Source organism: Planococcus citri, chromosome 1 (assembly GCF_950023065.1).
Source record: "Planococcus citri chromosome 1, ihPlaCitr1.1, whole genome shotgun sequence".
In the NCBI taxonomy this organism is placed as follows: domain Eukaryota; kingdom Metazoa; phylum Arthropoda; class Insecta; order Hemiptera; family Pseudococcidae; genus Planococcus; species Planococcus citri.
This window is the reverse complement of record NC_088677.1, coordinates 84,408,492-84,428,477: the sequence shown is the minus strand read 5'-3', so window position 1 is coordinate 84,428,477 and position 19,986 is coordinate 84,408,492. Positions and strand designations below refer to the sequence as shown.

The following is a 19,986-nucleotide window of genomic DNA, read 5'->3' as shown; positions in this document are numbered from 1 at the left end:
GAAATGCCAAAGACTGCTGCAATTTGACTGTGTGAAGCTTTTCACAACCGTGGATAACTCTATTTCGATATTTCTGCAGAAATACAATCATACTGCTAACCTTTGCAAGATGTAACTATTTGGTGACAAATATCGAGAAAGAATATCTACGGCATGCATTTATAAATGGATTTGTTGAATGGATTGTAGATTTTCTGAGCTGCTGTCTGTTTATGAGCATTTGTGTTCCTTTCAACTTTTTTTCTGTCATTTCAAGCCTACTTGATGATGTTTCCATATTATGTACTTTGCATATGCATGCTCTGTTTTTTCTGGTTTTTATTGAGACAGGCGTATCAAATTTTTAAAAAATCACTCTGGTCCACCCTGCACACACCTTTCATGATTTCATTTTGTGAAAGCTCTACCATCAATATGTTCATCCAAAAATGGAGCATGGGTCCCTGTATTTTATCCCAACTTTTTTCAAAATTTGCCCCCACCCAAATCTGCTTTCACTCATTCAGTACACCGAATGATACTACGTATATCATTCAGTTCCATGATTGACCTCATTGGGGTTTTTGCTTTCTCGATTTTGGAGGATAATTGAATAAGTTGGTACCTCTTTTACGAGACGGCTTTAAAGGGCTGGGGGATGAACTGTGGGTTAAAGTGATGCTTGTGATGATCTAATTCAGGAAATTGATAGCATTATTTTGAAAACATTTTCTCTTTCATTTTCAGAAAAATCTGCAAGATGAGCTTATGAAGCATGGAATTGAACCATCATTGCAGAATGAAGTGGACAGCCAGGTGAGAAGGATGTCTCCTGTATGGCTCAACATGTTATCAATAAAAAGAAAATATCAATGAAAAATTCTCTTTCAGCTGGAGTTTTTAATAGTCTTTCATTACTGATACTAAGAATATCACAGTAGATCAATATTGTGATAATATTGATTCACTTGTGGAGTCAGCGGCCTCAGCGAATCCTGTACTCTAATTCTACCTCACCTGTTTTGTAAACAGTTTCTCTTTCATTTTCAGAAAAATCAGCAGGATGAGCTTATGAAGTGTCAAGTTGAACCATCATTGCAGAATGAAGTGGACAGCCAGGTGAGAAGAATGTCTCCTGTATGGCTCAACATGTTATCAATAAAAAGAAAATATCAATGAAAAATTCTCTTCCAGCTGGAGTCTCTAAAGTCCTCCATCACTGATACTCAGAATAGCACAGTAGATGAATATTGTGATTATATTGATTCACTTGTGGAGTCATCAGCCGCATGCATTGATGGGAAGGAGGATTATTTCTCACATTTTCAACCTGATGCTGATAAATTAGAATTGGAAATAGTGAGAGCACTTGTATCTATTGGTTATGAATATGGATTGATCCAAGCTATCCTTGCATTGTGTTTTCCTTTTAAAAAGCAACATAATACAGCTTACCATCAACGTGAGTAAATACTTGATTACACTTTCTTGTTAAGCAGATTACTCAAGTTCAATATTGAAATAAAAATTAATCTGAAACAAATATTTTTCATTTTGTCATAGCCGATCCCAAAAATTTCTTCTTATATTTCCCATCTTTGAAACCATACATAATACAGGAGGAAATCAGTGATGTAAGTAAGCATAATAATTTATACCTACTTTGTTTTCACTTTGTAAATATTTTGCCTATGTACCTCTAGAAACTCTTTTAAGCACATTATTGCAGACTTCATTCATTTAAATTACTAATTAAGATGAGCATGTTTCAGTTTTTGAATATTTACTTCAATAACGAGGATGTTGTTCACATTTATACCGTTACATTACTCCAACATACAGATGATGAACGACCGCCAAAAAATATTCAGGCATATGTGAGATTCAAAAAAACCTTTGTAAATCAGCAAGGAGAAGAAGTTGGCACCAAGGCTACCCTGAATCAAATAATAAATGAAATACGGGACAACGCAACCACTCCAGTGTCACCTGCAGCCAAAAAAATATTCATGGACATGTGTGATTGTGTGCCATCTATGATCCAGTGAAGGATGAAAACATCTTTAAATTCAGCAGGTACTTGGTTCAGTAGTACGAACCCAGATTAACAAAAGTGTCAATTTTTAGAAATGTCGTCAAAAAGTGTCATTTTTGGAGGGAAATGCTGTGAATAAAAAAATCAATTTTTTGCTGAATATGTAGTCAAGAAGTACCCATTTGTGGCACAATTGTTGGAAAGTGTCTATTTTTGGTCAAAATTTCCAAAAAACGCCCAACTCTCCATTTCTGGTAAAATTGTCAAAAGGGGCCGAGAGAAACCTTAGCTTTGTATTTAGCACATAGAAATGGACTAGTATAGGTAAAATTCAGCTTTCTACCTCGCTTTTCCCAATCAAATGCTAATTTTGAATTAATGATACATGTCTATCAAATTACTTAGTTATATGGATGTTTACCTACCTGAAATGTAAGTACATATGTACTTATCACAACTGATAACATGAAAAAAGGTCATATCATTGAAAATAGTTGATCAAAAATTTTAAAACAATAATTAAGTACTTTCATTTCAATATTTACATGCTGTAGTTCATTGTACATAGCTTGCAATAGTTAATTCAAAAAGGTTTTTACGGTGTTGAGACAGTGGATTTTATTTCTCATTGTACATACATACCTAAGTTGATCCCACTATGGAAATTATGATTGTTTTTTTTTTTTTTGAGTAAATACATGTTTATCATTTATTATTAACCAATATTTTGTTTTACACAATACATATTGCAACCAGTTTCTTTTTTCTGTCAACACATGTGTATGAGAAAACAATACGTTCCCAGCTCGTTAATTAAGATCACTAACAACAGTCTTAAAACATTAAAATTATCATTCGAATCAAAATTGTGAAAAAAAAATCAGGAAATTTTTCTTCTCTGGTTGTTGGTAACACTGTTTGGCGGCTTAGATCCACAATAGGGGAGAACGCTCACCAGGCACGCGAAGGGACACCTCAGATTCGTGTTTAGCACATAAAAATGGTTTCCTCATAGAATGATAATTTTCCTGGATTATAATCTATACCAACCTATCTAAATTGATTATGTGAAACTTTATCCAAAATCAAACTAGTGTACCTACTTATCACTACTGATAGCTTGAAAAAATTTCATCATATTACCAAAAATACTTAATCAAAAATTCCAAGACATTGGTAACATTCGTTCCAATATTCATTTATGCACTTCATCAAAAGGTTTTATTTATGATATTAGACAGCGGATTTTTATTTCAATATAGTACTAAGTTGATCCCACTATGGAAATGTTGGCTTTGTTGTTTTTTGGTATATACATAATTATTTTTATCATTATCATTATCAAGTATCAACCAATGTGTTTTACATATAGTTAAGATACCTAATAGTTACCTACTTTATTTAATGAACCCTGACGCTTGTTTTTATAGCTTGTTCACTCCTTGCCGCATGTTGCCCTTGGTCAATCCCCAGTCCACCTCCAGAACCAAAAACTATAGTAAGTGAATCACATTTTCATTAAATTTTAAATAAATATCACTTGCAAAAGTCTTCCACTAAAGATTATTTCACAAAGTTCAGTTCAATGTTAGTGTAAATTTTCTTTTTTGAAATGGTAAATTTTCTTGTATAACTTCAGCCTTTGCTAATAAGGATAAATCCCTTCTTTAATAGGTACATACTGAGTTATCAATTAAATTTGAATCAGCAATTATTTTTGAGTACCCAGTGCTGCAGTTTCATAGAAACTTTTGATTGTATTGAAAATTATAATCCGTTTTGATGAGTCATATGTAATGTACTTCTTCAAAATCCCAAAAAATTATGATTCAATTATCAGCTCAAAGAGCGCTTTAAAGAACCAATAAGATTTGTCGGAATACTTGATTTAGTGGCAAAATTTTACATACCTAATCCATTTTGACAGACGGTATTATTAATTTTTCAAAGTTTCAAAAAATTGTGACCTAGTTTTGGGCTTAAAATTCTCAAAACTGCTAAAAAAAAAGTCAAACTCAAAATATTCAATGTCTAAAATTATATCTTACAAATTCACATTTTTTGCTTGATATTGGTCATCAACAGTATGTTTTCTAACAATGCTACAACCAAATATCGGAATCACCCTACCTTACCTTTTATTTGATTACAAGCATTTCCTTCATGTACCATACATATAGCTTACTTATTTTCATTTTTGTAGATTGAAGCTGCACTTGAAGTCAAACAATTCATTGAAAAAGAGTACCCGGACAGACAGCACCGAGAAATTGCGGATAAAGTTAATCTTAAATGGGCCTGCTTAGCTGCGAAGGTTGAAACCAACCTAAAAATTGATATAGTAAGTTACCCAGAAAGTTATGTGTTATGATGTACCTTTTATGTTGCTTAAGTAGGTACCTACTTTAATTTCAAATGCGTACTGGGTGCCCAGAAATATCAAGTACCTACACCCAAGAATTTGTTTGCCCAAAGTTTGGCTGGGCACAGACCACAGTGAATGATGATAATGATAGGGCACAATTGGTTGCTGGACTGAGGTGATTTTATGTACATTTGTCCCAGCCCAATTTGATAACATTAAGAGGCTAATAACATAAACCGATTGAAAAAAATGGAATTTTTTTGATAAAAATTTTTACAGTGTTCAAGTATTTGCACATTGTTTACAAACACATTCTACTTCAAAAAAGTATGGACACAGTTTACCAATACTTTCTACCTCAAAAAGTGCATTAAAAGTCATTGAACTAAAATTTTGTAAAAATTTCCAGAAAAAGTGTCAAAAATAGGTTAAAACTTTGAAGAATTAGAATCAAGTAGGCATTAAAAATGATGTCAATCAGAAAAAAATTTACAATTTCAGAAAAATTAGCCAAAAACAATGTGAAGAAGTGTAGAAACATTTTTAAAATTACATAAAAACACACACAAGAAGAAACCATTAATATCAGTTAAAAATGTGGCAGGGGGTGGAGCCCCCTTAGTTTCTATGTAATATAAAAGATTGGGACCAGACAATTTTAATAACATTGACCATAATAATAGGCTTTCACTGGGAAAAGTGATCAATTAATTATTTAGTAGGTATCTTCTGTCCATACAAAAGCCAGGTAAATGAAGAAACATTAACATCAACATGTCGACATGAAAATGGATTAGTTTAGTACTCTTAGATAAAGTATTGCACCATCTTTGATATAAGAAATTTCTGTTCAACTTTTTGAATAAACAGACTTTTTGTCTGTACTTTTTCGGAAGTGGACTTTGCATCGATGCTGTTTTCACTTTTCAGCACAAGCAATAGCCACATCAGAGGAAATTATTTTTGGAAAAAGATTTAAAATGTTTGAACTCGAATCTTATAATTTTACAAAGCAAGGATCAACATCAGTCAACAATCACATCAACAATTAGCTCGACACTGGGTCAAAATTCACATCAACATGTGGCATCCCAAAGTGATGGATGTGGATGGGTCGACATTCACATTGAAATTAGCATGGTCATTGTTGTACGGGAAATTCCTATTCATAGTCAATGTGAGTACTGAGTAGTACTCACCCAAGTGAAAATACGTTAGTACAGGATTTCGGCTGCTAAGTTCTTATGCATCAGGTAACAAAAAATTTTCAAAATGTGTTTTGAACTAATACATTATCAGAGCTGATGTCGCTGATCAACAAAACGTTAAAAATTTGAAGAAAAATTGAATTTTGCAGCATCAAAAATAGGAAGTCTTGTAATACTATACAGCCTCTTTCTCTTTGGTAAGTAACACTCAATACTTACGTAGGAATCAAGAATTGACTATGAATTCAGATTATGTTGTTGTAACCCATTGATAGCGCTAAAACGTGATTTTTTTCATTGTAATTTGAGCAATGACTATTAGGTACTTATTTACTTACTTGAGAATTAGAAACGTTTATAAATTCGGCCCTTAATTTACCAACCCTTGCCACCTCTAGGTGCAGTGTTTACCATCTAGTGTCACATAGACAGGCCCAGACCCACCCACCAAGTTACTGAGATAATCTCAGTGGGCTGTGACCTGTGACATATTTAGGCCAATGAGGTAAAAACTGGTCAGCTTAAAAAATTTCTGAATGGATTTTTATGCTCAGTGTCCTGCACTTTAAAAAATGGGAGAAAAAGATTTGGCTGATCAATTGAGGAGCCCAAAATCAGGGGCACTAACAATAAAATGAAATATCTCAGTAGGCCACGTGTTCTTGGGTCTGGCCCTCCACATAGATTCCTGGATCATTCATTAGCATGATAATTAGAGCTGTACAACAACCGGAATTCGGAAACTCGGATTTTAAGCATCCGAGTTTCCGAATACCCGGTTGTCAACCGGATTCCAGGAATCCTTTGTTTTTTTTACTGTTTCTGTGACTTTTTTTTGGAATTCGAATCTCTGCGTTGGAAAAGTCACAGAAACAGTAAAAAAAAACAATGGATTCGGCGAATCCGGGTGTCATCCGGTTAATCGGTTAAAGCAGTATCCGGATGGCATATTCCGATTTCATTCCGATTATCCGGTTGTTGTACAGCACTAATGATAATTGATGACTATCTGGCCAATGCAGGATTTCTCTGGTATTCAGACTGGTCTCTCATGTAGAGGGCGCTAGTGAGCAGATGGAGGTTTTCTTATCACCATTTTACACAAGCATTGATTTCAAGGGTTAAAACCAGAAAAATAATTTGACGAGCATTATTTTTATGATTATTACAGTAGTTGCCGCTTATTATCATTGCGGTTATTAGAATAATTCGCTTAATAGAATGGGAAGTCCTTGGGACGGAACGGTTGTATCTGTTTACATTGAAAGAATTTCGCTTTATGTGGTAATCAAAGGTGAATAAATTCGGTTAATGGAATGGAAAATTTTTCAAAAAGTAGGAAAAATTAATGAAATAGAAATATTTTTTGTCGAAAAAGAAAAACAAAACAAAAAGTCTCGTTTTTTAACCAAATAATTGAAAAAAAATCTCCCATTTTCAACAAAGATTGCAAAAAAGTCTTGTTTTTTGGTAAAATTATTCAAAGATCTTGCATTTTGCCAAAAATTGTCAAGAAGTCCATCTTTTTAGCTCTTTTTTTTATTTAAAATCGCCAAAAATTGCAAAAAAATTCTCATTTTTTGAAAAAAGTTATGAAAAAGTGTCATTTCTTTGCCAATAGTTCCCAAAATTGCCACATTTTTGCTTTTTGAATAAATTCTCGCAATTGCTAAAGAATTTCACTTTTTCCAAAAATTATCAAAAGCCTTGCGTATTTTTCAGAAATTGTCAAAAAGTACCATTTTTTTGCCAATTAAGTTCTTTTTTTGCTAAAATTGTCATTCTTGCTTTTCACCAAAAAATTTCCACTTTTTGTACGTTTTTGGGTACCATTATTGTAGTACAGTATACAAGTTCAATAAATCATCTTTTTTTAATTTTTCGTTTATTGGAATAATTCGGTTAATAGAATAGCAACCACTCCGTCCCAACCCGATCACATTAAGCGGCAACTACTGTATTGCATATTAATCATGACTGAATCATATTTCCACTTTTAACTTGTAAAACCAACATTTTGGTAAAATACAATTGATAAGAAAAGCCTGGTCTGAAGAAGCTGGAACAATGGGCACACTAGCGCCCTCTTTGTGAGTGTCCATTCAAAAGGGACATTTTTTTAGAAGGAGGGACTGGGAAAATTGGGCATGGTTTGCACTTTGCAGATGATGAAACAACGTAATTCGTTAACTACCAGCAAAACTGCACTTTTCTGACTGTTTTTGTGAGTTTAGTACAATTTTTCAACAAAGCATTCTGGTTTTTATAAAATCAAGTCCAAATTGCAGTTCAACTTCAAATCAAAAAACCGGTTTTTCAACAAATGTTTGCAATTTTATTGTGCATTGATGGTTGAAATGTTACATCGATGCACATCGATATCTTCTTAAATCGATGTATCTACATTGATAACTTTGCATTGATAACTTTGCACCACTACCATGCAGGCATTAACCACCCTGTGCACCCTATTGCTGAAAAGCATGCATAACAGTGCGTGATTTTGGACTGGTGTAAAAGCGTGCATTATCGCGTTAAAAATAAGTTATACATTTTCGCATGCTAAACAGAAGCAATCTAGCAACCAAGTAGGTATTTTCTAAAATGCACCAGCGAGTAAAAATTTTTCTAAGTCCAAAAATTGATAACATTAATGCAAAAATAACCTCTAATCTATTAAGCTGCGAGGTGGCCGAGTGAGTTAAGCAGTCGCACATCGCAGGAACGTGGGATCAATCCCCGCTCCTCCCCACACATGCCCTGCCAGAAATTTTTCAATTTTTTTGAAAAAATTATCTATTAGAATGTCTTAAAATTCACAAATAATCAGTAGATACAGTGGAGTCTCGATAACTCGAAGCTGAAGGGAGAAGGAGTTGACTTCGAGTTATCCGAGTTTTCGAGTTATCGGAGTTTTCGAGTTATCAGAGTTCGAGTTATGGAGGTTAATTTTGGTATATTTCGAGTTAGCGAAGTTTTGAATTAGATGAGTGTTTTTTTTACTAGAATGAAATGGAAACACGTATTATACCTGGTCAAAAAGATTAAGTATGGAGTATGGAATGAGATTGTACAATAGGTACCATTGAAGATAACTGATATGTGAATGTGAAAGTATTTTGTATCAATGAGATTCGAATTTACAAGTGTTTTCAACTAGAAATTCGAGTTATAGAGGCAAAACGTTGGCAACGTTCGACTTACAGAGGTTTTTCTTGTCTTTTTCAAAAATTTAACTTTGAGTTATCGGAGTTTTTGGACTTTTAACTTCGAGGTAAAGAAGTGAATTTTACATTGAGTCTTATGGAGAGTTGAAGGGAAACAGACTTTGCTTCGAGTTATCGGAGTTTTTGAGTTAACGGAGTTTGAGTTATCGAGACTCCACTGTAGTATAATTTTTATGCTAAAATTTCCGCACTTTTTGTACATACCTACTTTTGGTTTACTTTTAAGCATGCTACTCACTGGCTGACTGGGATGCGATTTTTTGAAAAAGTCCAAATTCACGCATGCGTGTGATATGCAAAAAAGCATGCATTATTTCAGCATGTTGTACGCACAATTTTTGTCAATAGGGCATCTTAATTTATCATCTTTGGTAAAAAAAAGTTTGATCAGTTTTATCCATACCAGCAGAATTCCTATTTTTTAGGTCAATTGGATCACAGACTTCACTTCTTTGTTAGTGATGTGTGTGTTCACCTACGAATTCCAATTCCTGCAGCTGCTTCTACTGTTTGTCTTGCCATTCAGAAATAGTTAATGGGCTACTTAGGTACTATTAATTAGTTGTGATCCAGGTAAAATTACTCCGCTTGGTCTTACCTTTATCAAAATTATTCATCAGTTTGCCAGGTCTTCTCATTCCTGCCGATTTTTCTGTCTATTTGAATTAAGTATACACGCGAAACCTATTTACATTTGTGTGCTTCAATCTTACCTATTATTATACCTACTCAACTTTGAAAACATTTTCTCTTTCATTTTTAGAAAACTCTGCAATATAAGCTTAATGTGTGTCGAGTTAAACTATCATTGAGGCGCAAAGTGAATGACAAGTTGGAAAGCATGTCTCCTGAATGGCTCAACACCATACGTATAAAACCCAGGTATCAATGGAAAATTCTCTTCCAGCTGGAATCTGATGCAACGGAGCGTCTGAAATCTGTCATCACCGATACAATGAACATCACAGTAGATCAATTTTGCGATGATATGGAAGAAGTTGTGGAGTCAGCTGCTGTAACCATACGTCGGGAGGAGAATTTCCCACAATTTGAATCTGAAGCTGAAATGGTGGAAGTACTTGAATCTATCGGTCTTGCAGATGGAACTATCCAAGAAAGTATCCTTGCGTTGTGTTTTCATTTTGAAAAGCAACGTATTAACACGGCTTACTGCCAATGTGAGTAAATACTTCTTCATTACGCTTTCTTGTTAAGCAGATTAATCAAGTTTAGTATTGAAATAAATAATTAATCTACCATATATTTTTCATTATGTTATAGCCGATTACAAATATTACTTCTTATATTTCTGGTCTTTAAAATCACACACCACACAGGATGAAATTTGTGATGTAAGTAAGCATAATTTATACTTCAAATCAAATCAAATATATTTATTGCAGGTCACAGCTTTCGCTGCATTTACAATGTCATACAAAAAGGTACTAATAGATACAGGTAGGTATGAATAACAGTTAGCATACAGGTCATTTTTTAAATGTTACATACATTTATAGAAGGGTTTAAAACGATAAAAATTATTGAAAATTGAAATTTAAAAAATAAAAAATAAAAATATGAATATAAATGAAGTAGAATAATGAAAAAAAAAAACAAGTAAATAAAAAAAGAAAGAAAAAAAAAACAAGGAAAACAAAGCAAGCTTATGAGTTTAGCTGTAGCATTTCTTCAACATCATAGAACGCATATCTCTGTAGCCAATTTTTCAACTTCTTTTTAAAAAGGTTTTTGGATTGTATATTTTTTAGTTCTTGTGGTATTTTATTATAAATTTTTGAGACCATGAAATCAATGTTACGTTGCATAATTTTTGTTCTTAAATTTTCACCTATTGCCAAATGTTTGAATCTTGTTTCATATGTGTGAGAAGGGACCTTGAGATTTATTATTCCATTCTTTATCATAATACACAGTTGAAGTATGTACTCACAGGGAGCTGGCAGTATGTTGTTTTCAATAAAGACTGGTTTACAAGATTCTCTTGGATGTTTTTGAAACATTATTCTTACAGCTCTTTTTTGTATTAATAGTACACGTTGGAGTAGACTGGGATTACCACCCCAAAGTGCTATTCCATAGCTTAGATTAGAATGAAATAGGCCAAAATATGCAAGTTTTAAAGTGTGAGAGTGTGTTATTTCACGGAGCTGTCATAGTAAGTAGGTATAAGTGGAAAGTTTTTTGATTAAATGGTCCACTTGGTTATTCCATTTCAAGTCAGAGTCTATTAGAACTCCTAAAAATTTAGTTGAATCTATTATCCTGTAACTTTCTGTTATAGAAGAAGGTACCTTACCAAATCCCAAGAAATGTGTTTTATTTAAATTTAGTATCATTTTGTTTGCCAAAAACCAAGCTATCAACCTATTCATGATGCCCTGAATGTGACTACTATCAATACCTTCATCTATTTCTAGAAGAGCTGTTGTATCATCCGCAAATTCTGTGAGACTATACCCAAAATAAGGTGATAAATCATTGATATAAATAATAAAGAACAGTGGACCTAAGATGGATCCTTGAAGTACCCCTTGCTTAACAGGTTCCACATCAGAAAATGTGCTATTGTTGATTTTTACAATTTGGGCTCTATCAGATAAGTAGCTTTTGACCCAATCTGATAGTATACCTCTAACACCATATCTCTCCAATTTTTCTAGCAGAATGTTGTGGTCAACCCTGTCAAAAGCCTTAGACAAGTCACAAAGAATTGCTAATAGATTTTTCTTTTGTTGGAGACCATTCAGTACCTCATGAACAAATTTATAGATTGCATAAGTGGTATTCATATTTTTCCTAAAGCCAAACTGGGATGGGTGGAGTAATTTATGTTTTTCAAAGAAATCTGCTAATCTTTTGTGGAATATTTTTTCAAATACTTTAGAGAAAACTGGGGTAATTGATATTGGTCTGTAATTATTCAGTTTATCTCTCTCTCCATTTTTAAAGACAGGTGTTACTACACTAGTTTTCATTTCATGTGGATAAACACCATTTTCAATGGATTCATTGAAAAGTGTGGCAAGGGGGTAAGCAACAAAAGGGGCTGAGAGTTTCAGTGTGTTAACATCAATGCCAAGATGATCTTTTGATGTGGAATTTTTGAGGGAATTTATTATGCTGAGTACTTCATACATGTTGGTGGGTTCACAAAAAAAGGAGGGGAGTGTGTGATTTACTAGTAAGAGAGGGTCAAGGCCATGTGATATTTGGGGCTGATCTGGCAGCTTTGTGAAAAATGAGTTAAAAAGTTGAGCAATTTCATTGGGGTCTTTTGTTGGTATATTACTATTAGAGATAATTTTAATAGACTGTTGATTATTTGGTCTATGGTTTATAATTTCCCATGCTGTTTTGTTTTACATGAGGCTGAGATTTTCTCATCAATTGCATGTTTCTTAGCTGAAGCCACTAATACTTTGTATTCAGTTTTTTTAACTTTATATTTCTCTCTCAAATATGGTGATTTGATTATTTGGCTGAATTCTTTGATATCTTGTAGCTCATGTTTTAATTTCTTTAGTTTCTCTTTAATAAAGTGGGGTGAAAATTTTGTGTTCATTTTTTTTGATGGGTAATTTTTAGTAACTATAGGGAAGGATTTTTTTTTTTTTTTTTTTTTTTTTAAAAGTTTTTTTCTTTATTTTTGGTTCCCCGGACACACAAGGTGCCGGGGGTTTTTTCAAATAAACTAATTTTATTTACATCTTAAATCTAAGACTAAATCTAAACAAAGTGTATTATCAGAATTTATCCCTAATCCTAGATCTAAGATGCGGGGGGAGGGGGAGGGGGAGGGGGAAAGACAGGTTGTCCACCACGACCCATACCCCCTAGGCGGTTGCCAAGGACACAATCACCCTACCAGGCTTCGTTATTCACGCATGCCTATCAGGTAGTTGGAGTCCCCCAACCCGTCTTGGGAAAAGGATTTTAGGGAGTAGAGTTTGGTGCCTAGGGGGGGTCAACAAGCGTTGGCCTCCCCTTTGCATTACACAATTTTCGGATATGGGGGGGACATTTGCGAGGAGGCTGGTGCACTTGCTAAGGGCTTCACACCAGCCTCTCACATTGGACTTAAGAGTACAATACTAGATATGGCTAATTATTATAGGCTGAAAAATTTAGGAAAATAGGTATGATTAGTTAACTTGTTCTACTTTGCAAATATGTACAGCATTATAATACAAAAAAGAAATTATAATACAAGAATGAAGCCCACACTAAATTAGTTTAAGTTTATGGTTGAGAAGAATATATTTAGGGCATGCATAGGTTTTGAAAAAAAATCTAGCTATAGTTATTTACAGCTTGAGGTAGCGCATTTTAATGGGTTATTTACAGGGCTTATACTGGTCGATGTTTGGTTGCTAGATCAGGATTGAAGCTGTTACTCCTTCTGGGTGCATACTCTGACAGTAACTGGGTGGTCCTTGAAGCATTCGATGATGGATTGTTTCACTGTTGGCCACTCCAGTTTATCCAGACCACACCCTAGTCTTGGTACTGCTATCTTTTTGATCTTGAGTTGGTCGCATTTGGCAGCAAGTGCTTTCATTGTTGTTACAAAGTCCTTGATTGACGGCTTATCATTGTAGTGTTCTTTGGTGATGGCATAGAGTATGTAGTTACCACCTTTTTTGAGCTCGACTACTTCACCAACCTTAGCACCCCTTGACTTCAGAGTGTCCTGGTTGCCGAAGGCTCGTTTAAATAGGAGCGCAATGCCCTTGGACATCCTGAAATCTCTGCTAACACAATGAGCCAGGGCAAACTGTGGGTATTGTCTAAACAGATCGTCCTCTAATTCCTCTAGGGTGAAGATCCCATTTGATTTGGTCTCTATCTTTCCCCAGTTGGAGTGTTGGATTTTCTTTTCTAGTTCCTTCTCAGCTTGTTTGAGAATTTTCTCCACCCCCGCTGGGGATGTTTGGCCCATCCGAAGGTAGTCGCTGTATGGCAGTAGACAACCCACAGCAGCTGGCCCAACTGGACGGTAGAATCTCTCTTTTATCCCTCTTAGCACCAGGTACTGCATTGTGGGTTGGTATACGTGATGTGAAAATATCAGAGAGTAGGGATGGCCCAGTTCACCATCAGTGATCAACTGGTCCATTGCCTTGTCAACTATGTTACATGCCACATTTTGGTTTTCAATATCAGCAAAGTGTTTACCAAGGATTGATTGTGGACTGATAGGATTGTCCAGCCTTGGTTTACGTGTGTGTCTGAAGGTTGTTCTAACAAATAAGACGCGTTGGTTGACATCTTCAAGTGTTAGTCCATTTTCATATGGTCCCAGAGGTGTGTAGTTTCCACCAGGAACCCGCCCCCCCTGAGGGGAGCACCACTTGGCCTCCAGATTTTCTCTGGCCGCCACATTCAAAGCCGTGTGCTTTTGGGCACACTTCAACATGTTGGCAGCCATGGCGCTTTCAGCTTCTGGGCTAGAGACCCTGGCCATATCTTCATACGTTGATTGAACTCCATCTTCTGCTATCATTATGTTACCAATGTTGAGTAAGTTTTTGGCACCCTGTGGTTTGTTTAGGGCTATTGTTTTTCTGAGGTTGGATTGGGTATTAAAATAGCACTCCATCATGGATGGACTGCTCTTGTGGCGAATGGTGGTTTGTTGCTGTTGATTGGTTTCTAACTCGTCTGTGTCGCTTTCACTCTGGCTCCCACTAGATGTGTCAAGCATTAGAGTTCTTTCGGCTTCAGTTATGTGAATTCTTTTCCTTTTGGGTGACGATGTTGGCGTGTTGTTCCTGCTGCCACTATACCACTCTGGAAGAAATTTATCATTTCTGAGGTTGGCATGAGTGGCTAAGTTGGCTAGGGATTGGATTTTGGATGTTCTGACGCTATCAACAGGGGTTGACATGTCCTCTTGACGTGGTTGAGTTGCCTGATGGAAAGTTACATCAAGTAGGATTGGTTGAAATATTTTACATATGTATTTTGAAAAATGCTGAACTTCAACTGAAAATCATTACCCTGGAGCATGCTATCCCAGTCTACTGTGTCCAGAGAGTTCACAAATAACTGCTTATTATGATTACTAAAATTACGAGTTCTTAAGCTAAATGGTTGTGTTTTAGGTGATCTAGACTCTAATGATATAGCTAAAAGTATTCCATCATGGTTAGAGATACATATGCGTCCTACAAACATTCACTTTGAATCACATATTCTTATTACATATAAAGTTATCTAGGCAATTCTTCAGCCTAGTTGGCTCCTTGCAGCAGAGGAGTAGGCTGCATGATATCATCAGATCAAGAAGTTTTTGAGACATACTGGACTTGATTAATGTATTTATGTTCAGATCCCCTCCAATAACCAATTTTTTCCCCAAATTTTGAGAGTGAAATATTGCTTGTTCTATTTTATTAAAGAAAACATCCAGATTTCCAGTAGGTGGCCTGTATACAGAGAGCACATTAATACCCCTACTGGTATGATTTACCCCACAGATTTCAATGTCTCCTTCCACAGAGAGTTGGCATATTTCATCTAAATTTTTGTAAGCAGTTCCAAGACTATTTGCCAACAGTATACATGCTCCCCCTCCCCTCCCTGAAATCCTAGAGTAATACGAACCTAAAATGTAGCCATCAACCCTGAGCATAGGAATTTCATTAGGACTCAACCAGTGCTCACTTATGCAGGCTACATGAACATCAAGTTCTCCCAGGGTATGCTCTGCTAGGGACACCTTATTTCTAATCAATTGTACATTTTGAGTTATTAGATGTATATTTTCATTAGCCAAAGAGACTGAGCTTAGTGAAAATTCTGGGGATAGGTGAAGATAGATTGGTAAGGGTGGCCTGGCATTCCACATTGCACTGGTGGACAGCTCTGGATATTCATTGCAGGATGTGGTACTGTGGAAGAGTGTACAGGTGGTGGTATCAGTGGAGGTATAAGGGGCTGTTGAGAGTGATGATGGAGTAGATGGACACAAGGTAACAGTAGGTGAGACACAATTGATGTTTTGTAGAGAACTGCGGTTAAAAGCGTGTGTGCCACTGTTCCTACTCCTACCATAGAGGTGATTATTAAAACGTGGTGTAACGTTATCATACATACGACTACCTAAATCTACGTTAGTATAATCACAACGCGATCTTGAAGAGAATTTATCACGACTACAGTTGTTAAATTCAGCTTGGTGAGCTTGCACATTACGAGTATTACTACTAGAAATATTTTTGTTAGAACTAGCAGAGTGATTTTTATGATTGGAACTATTACGATGTTGCACATGCACATACTTAATTAATTTTAAATTAGAGAGGATATTACACATATTGATACCAAGTTTGAGTTTACCTCCACGATGTAGGTGAAGACCATGTTGAACGTAGTCAGTTGATTTGGGCTTATAACACCGCCAGATTAGCTGCTTACTGTTGATAACCGATATAGTAGAACGAATGTGTTTATTTACAGCCGATATTTTGTTATCGAGTTCATTATCTCTCTGGGTAAAAGGTATTTCAAATCTAATAACGTTGGTTTTCTCCGATACTCGTAATAAAGCTTGAATGTGGGTATTAGCCTCATCAATTGTGGGTGAATTGGAGCCTCCGTATATAATTACACAGTCACGAGTCTTCACTGTATAGTGTATACATATTTTGCCTATCTACCTCTAGAAACTCTTTTAAGCACTTCATCACAGACTTCATTCATTTAAATGACTAATTAAGATTAGTACATAATTTGTATGTTTCAGTTTTTGAATATCTACTTCAATAACAAGTACATTGTTCACATTCAAAACATTACGTTAATTCAAAGTGGAAATGAAGAAGAAGGACCACAGGAAAATATTCAGGCATGTGTGAGATTCAAAAAAACTTTTGTAAATCAGCAAGGAGAAGAAGTTGACATGAAGGCTACCCTGCGACAAATAGTAAACGAAATACAGGACAAAGCAACCACTCCAGTATCACCAGCCAAAAAACCATTCATGGACAAATGTGATGATGCACCATCGATCTGTGAAGGATGAAAACATCTTTAAATTCGGTACACAGTAGTTAGTGCTAACCTAGATTAAGAAAAAGTTTTCAAGCAATTTTAAGGATGTTTTGTAAAATTTTGTCAACTTTTATTAAAATTTCATCCTTCTTTGATGATTTTCTGTGATTTTATTCTTAGTCTCAACATCAACGTGTGTTGAAAGAAATTTCAACAAGTATTCACGTAACGTAAATTTTACAAAATTATAATCACTTTTTGGTAATGTTGAATTATTTTGATTTTATAGGATTTTTTGAGCGTTTTACATTTCTTTTTTTACACGTTTTCAACACTTTTTTTTTGCATTTTTGCCAAATTTTACCAAAATTTCATTAATTTGAAGTAAAGTAATTTTAATCAAAATTTCACTCCCATTTCATTATTTTTTGGTGATTTCACTTCCAGTTTTTCAACATTTTCATTACAGCTGAGAGCAACTTGAGAATAAAATGTAATATTAAATTGTAATAGGTACCTAATAATTATGCACGCTTATTAAGTATAAAACTCAAAAAGTATTTAACCTGTAGCTATTTTCTACAACTCGAGATTTTGAAATCTAATTTTATATTTATAGATGCCTTTGCCTTTACCTATCTATCTATCTACCTACCTACCGCATATTAAGAACCCCTCAACAAATTAACCTTTATCCGAATAATAATATAGACCCTACGTATGAGCGGTTTGTACAGTATAGGTAGGTATACGGAGTATCATTTTTCTTTTTAAAACTTTGTTTTAAATTTGTTTTTTAAATGTTGATTTATGAATGCGGCAACTTTTTAACCGTTGTAAGCGCATTTAACGTGTTTTACTACCCTGCTGAATTTATCGCTCGTAGATGGATACTAATGTTTCACGTATTACCTTACATAAAAAGGTTAACGTTATGCGAGTTTAATTATTACGCGAAATTTACGCGACCGTGTTGAGAATAAATCATCAACCGGTGTAAAAAAAAAATTATGCGAACGGGAAGAAGATTCTTTTTTTAATCGTAGAGTTTTTAAATTTTTATACGCAGGTTGAAGTTATATATAAAAAAAAAAAAAAAAAAATGAAAAGAATGATTAAAACTGTGTAATTTATTTTTCTTGCTCATCAAACTTTCTCAGAATTATTTCAGTAAAAAGAAGTTTAGATGAAAATTTTTGATTTTATACTAAAATTTTGACTCAATTTTTGGGCTGAAAATTTTTCAAAATTAATTTTTGTTACGTAGAATAATTTTTTGTATTTATTGCAAAACTTTTACCAGATTTGTTTTTTTTTTTTTTAGAAAACTTGCAGGTCAGTGTCCAATAATTTTTGACTCATAACTGTTCAGAAATACTCAAAATGAAGTACGTAGGTAGGTAATAGGTATTAATAGAAATTCTAGGTTTTCTGGAGAAATTTGAAACTATTTTGACGAGTCGTATGACACCCTTTTCAAAATTCACGAATATCTCGACCAAATTTCGCGACTAAATATTCTTTAAAATTGTTCGAAAAAGTTCCAATCTATTTTAAATTTAGTGAAATTCATTCGAATACCTCGAAGGAGTTCTGAAAAATGAAAAGCAATAATTTTTTTATTGCTTCGGGAGTTCGATTTCAGTTTTTTGGATTAAAAATTCCAAACACTGAATGAATTTATCCAAAAAATTGAGTATTGTGTGATAAAATTATTAATTTACTTGTGTGTGTGTGTGTTTTTTTTTTTTTTTTTAAGTAAATTTGCCTTATTAAAAAATGACAAACTAATATTGATTTTTTTTGTTCTTGTTACAGATTGATCTCGGTCAGATGATCAGATGAGGAATGACCAGTTTGACCAGCAGATCGTAAATTTCCTCAGAAACTCGTATTTGTCCTATAATGTGAACTTATCTACAATAATCGCAGTCGATAATTGGTCAATAGTTGCAATATTGTGGTTTAATAAAAATAATCAATTAATCAGTACCTTTGTATGCATAAATAATTAAACATGATTTAGCTATTGTAATCCTCTGATCTGTAAATATAATAATCGTCAATTGAAGAACTTTCCAAGAATTTTAAATACTCTGAATAATGTACCTATCCTTAAGTTGAGTGATTGTTTTTGTTTTTTTTTTTTTTTAATAATTGTTGATTCTGATGTGTTTTGTAAAACTTTTCATTATTCATTTATTTATTTCCGAATAAATAATTTCAGCATTTATTTTCGTGTGAAATCTGCTTTAATGAGTGACGTAAGCAGTGATTTCAACATCGGAGTGAAAAACTGGCTTAAATCCGTAATCAGTGGACTCGAAATAAATGGAATTTGACGCTTCACACATTATATCAGGTTTAATTTCCAAATTCGTCTCTCATTAAAACACCAAAATCACATCAAATTCGTAATTAGAGTCTAATAATTAGCTCAAGATCTTTACCTGAAACGCCTGCAAAAAATCACGATAGGCTACCGCTTCGACCGTGATTATGATAAAACGAATTCTCAGCTCAACGAACTCGCAGCGCCATCTATCGAGAAAGAAAAGAAACTTTGTTCTGTTTTCCAAGAAAAAAAAACTACATAGAATAAAACAAGCTGGAAAAAAGTTGTCAAATTTTGCATTTTTAATGAAGTTTTCAGACTAATTCGAGATCGCTGAACCCAAAAATGACGTTAATTTTTCAATCCAATCCCAAATGGGTTATAAAAGTAAGCTTCGTTCGGGCGATTGGACCCCGGAATTGAATTCCTCGCCCCAAAAAACCCCCATTCAACTCGTTTAGACCCTAATTTCGACGAGTCATATTTTGACCAAAAAAGCGTCATTTTGGGCCAAAAAATAACCCATTGAAATTTGGGTCTAACCGAGTTGAATTTTCGGTTGAGGGGGTTTTTTGGGACGGCGAGTTCATTTCCGGTGTCAGATTGGCCCAACGACGCTTTCTTCTACTAAAAATAGCTCGTTTTTTTTGGAGCCCAAAAATGGTCCATTTTCAAGCAGAAGGAAGCACCCTACAGCAAATCTGACACCATGAAATAAATTCGCCGTACCAAAAAACCCCTGAAATCGAAAATACAGCTCGATTGGACCGCAATTTCGAGGGGTTATTTAAAAAGATGTCAAATTTTGTATTTTTAATGAA

At 34.5% G+C, this 19,986-nt stretch overlaps 1 protein-coding gene across 3 annotated transcripts; it reads left to right on the top strand.

Annotated features, from left to right (window-relative positions):
- Nucleotides 1-899: 899 nt before the first annotated feature.
- Nucleotides 900-18,950, top strand: LOC135838975 (uncharacterized). 3 transcript variants are annotated; one of them, XM_065354832.1, is made up of 9 exons: nucleotides 900-1,441; nucleotides 1,543-1,613; nucleotides 1,752-2,055; nucleotides 3,445-3,512; nucleotides 4,218-4,355; nucleotides 9,578-9,992; nucleotides 10,096-10,166; nucleotides 16,583-16,878; nucleotides 18,649-18,950. In XM_065354832.1, exons 3-8 carry the CDS (start codon nucleotides 2,031-2,033, stop codon nucleotides 16,859-16,861), a joined length of 996 nt encoding a protein of 331 aa, XP_065210904.1. In that variant the 5' UTR covers nucleotides 900-1,441; nucleotides 1,543-1,613; nucleotides 1,752-2,030; the 3' UTR covers nucleotides 16,862-16,878; nucleotides 18,649-18,950. The 3 variants fall into 3 exon arrangements, with proteins under 3 accessions (XP_065210904.1, XP_065210889.1, XP_065210898.1); XM_065354817.1 differs by lacking the exons at nucleotides 900-1,441; nucleotides 1,543-1,613; nucleotides 1,752-2,055 and adding an exon at nucleotides 3,170-3,322; XM_065354826.1 differs by lacking the exons at nucleotides 900-1,441; nucleotides 1,543-1,613; nucleotides 1,752-2,055; nucleotides 18,649-18,950 and adding exons at nucleotides 3,170-3,322; nucleotides 17,450-17,600.
- Nucleotides 18,951-19,986: the final 1,036 nt, after the last annotated feature.

Coding starts and splice junctions, on each gene's coding strand:
- LOC135838975 (XM_065354817.1), top strand. CDS start 3,295: ATGGAAATGTTGGCTTTGTTGTTTTTTG. Junction 3,323..3,444: donor GTTGGCTTTGTTGTTTTTTG/GTATATACATAA, acceptor TTGTTTTTATAG/CTTGTTCACTCCTTGCCGCA. Junction 9,993..10,095: donor TAACACGGCTTACTGCCAAT/GTGAGTAAATAC, acceptor ATTATGTTATAG/CCGATTACAAATATTACTTC.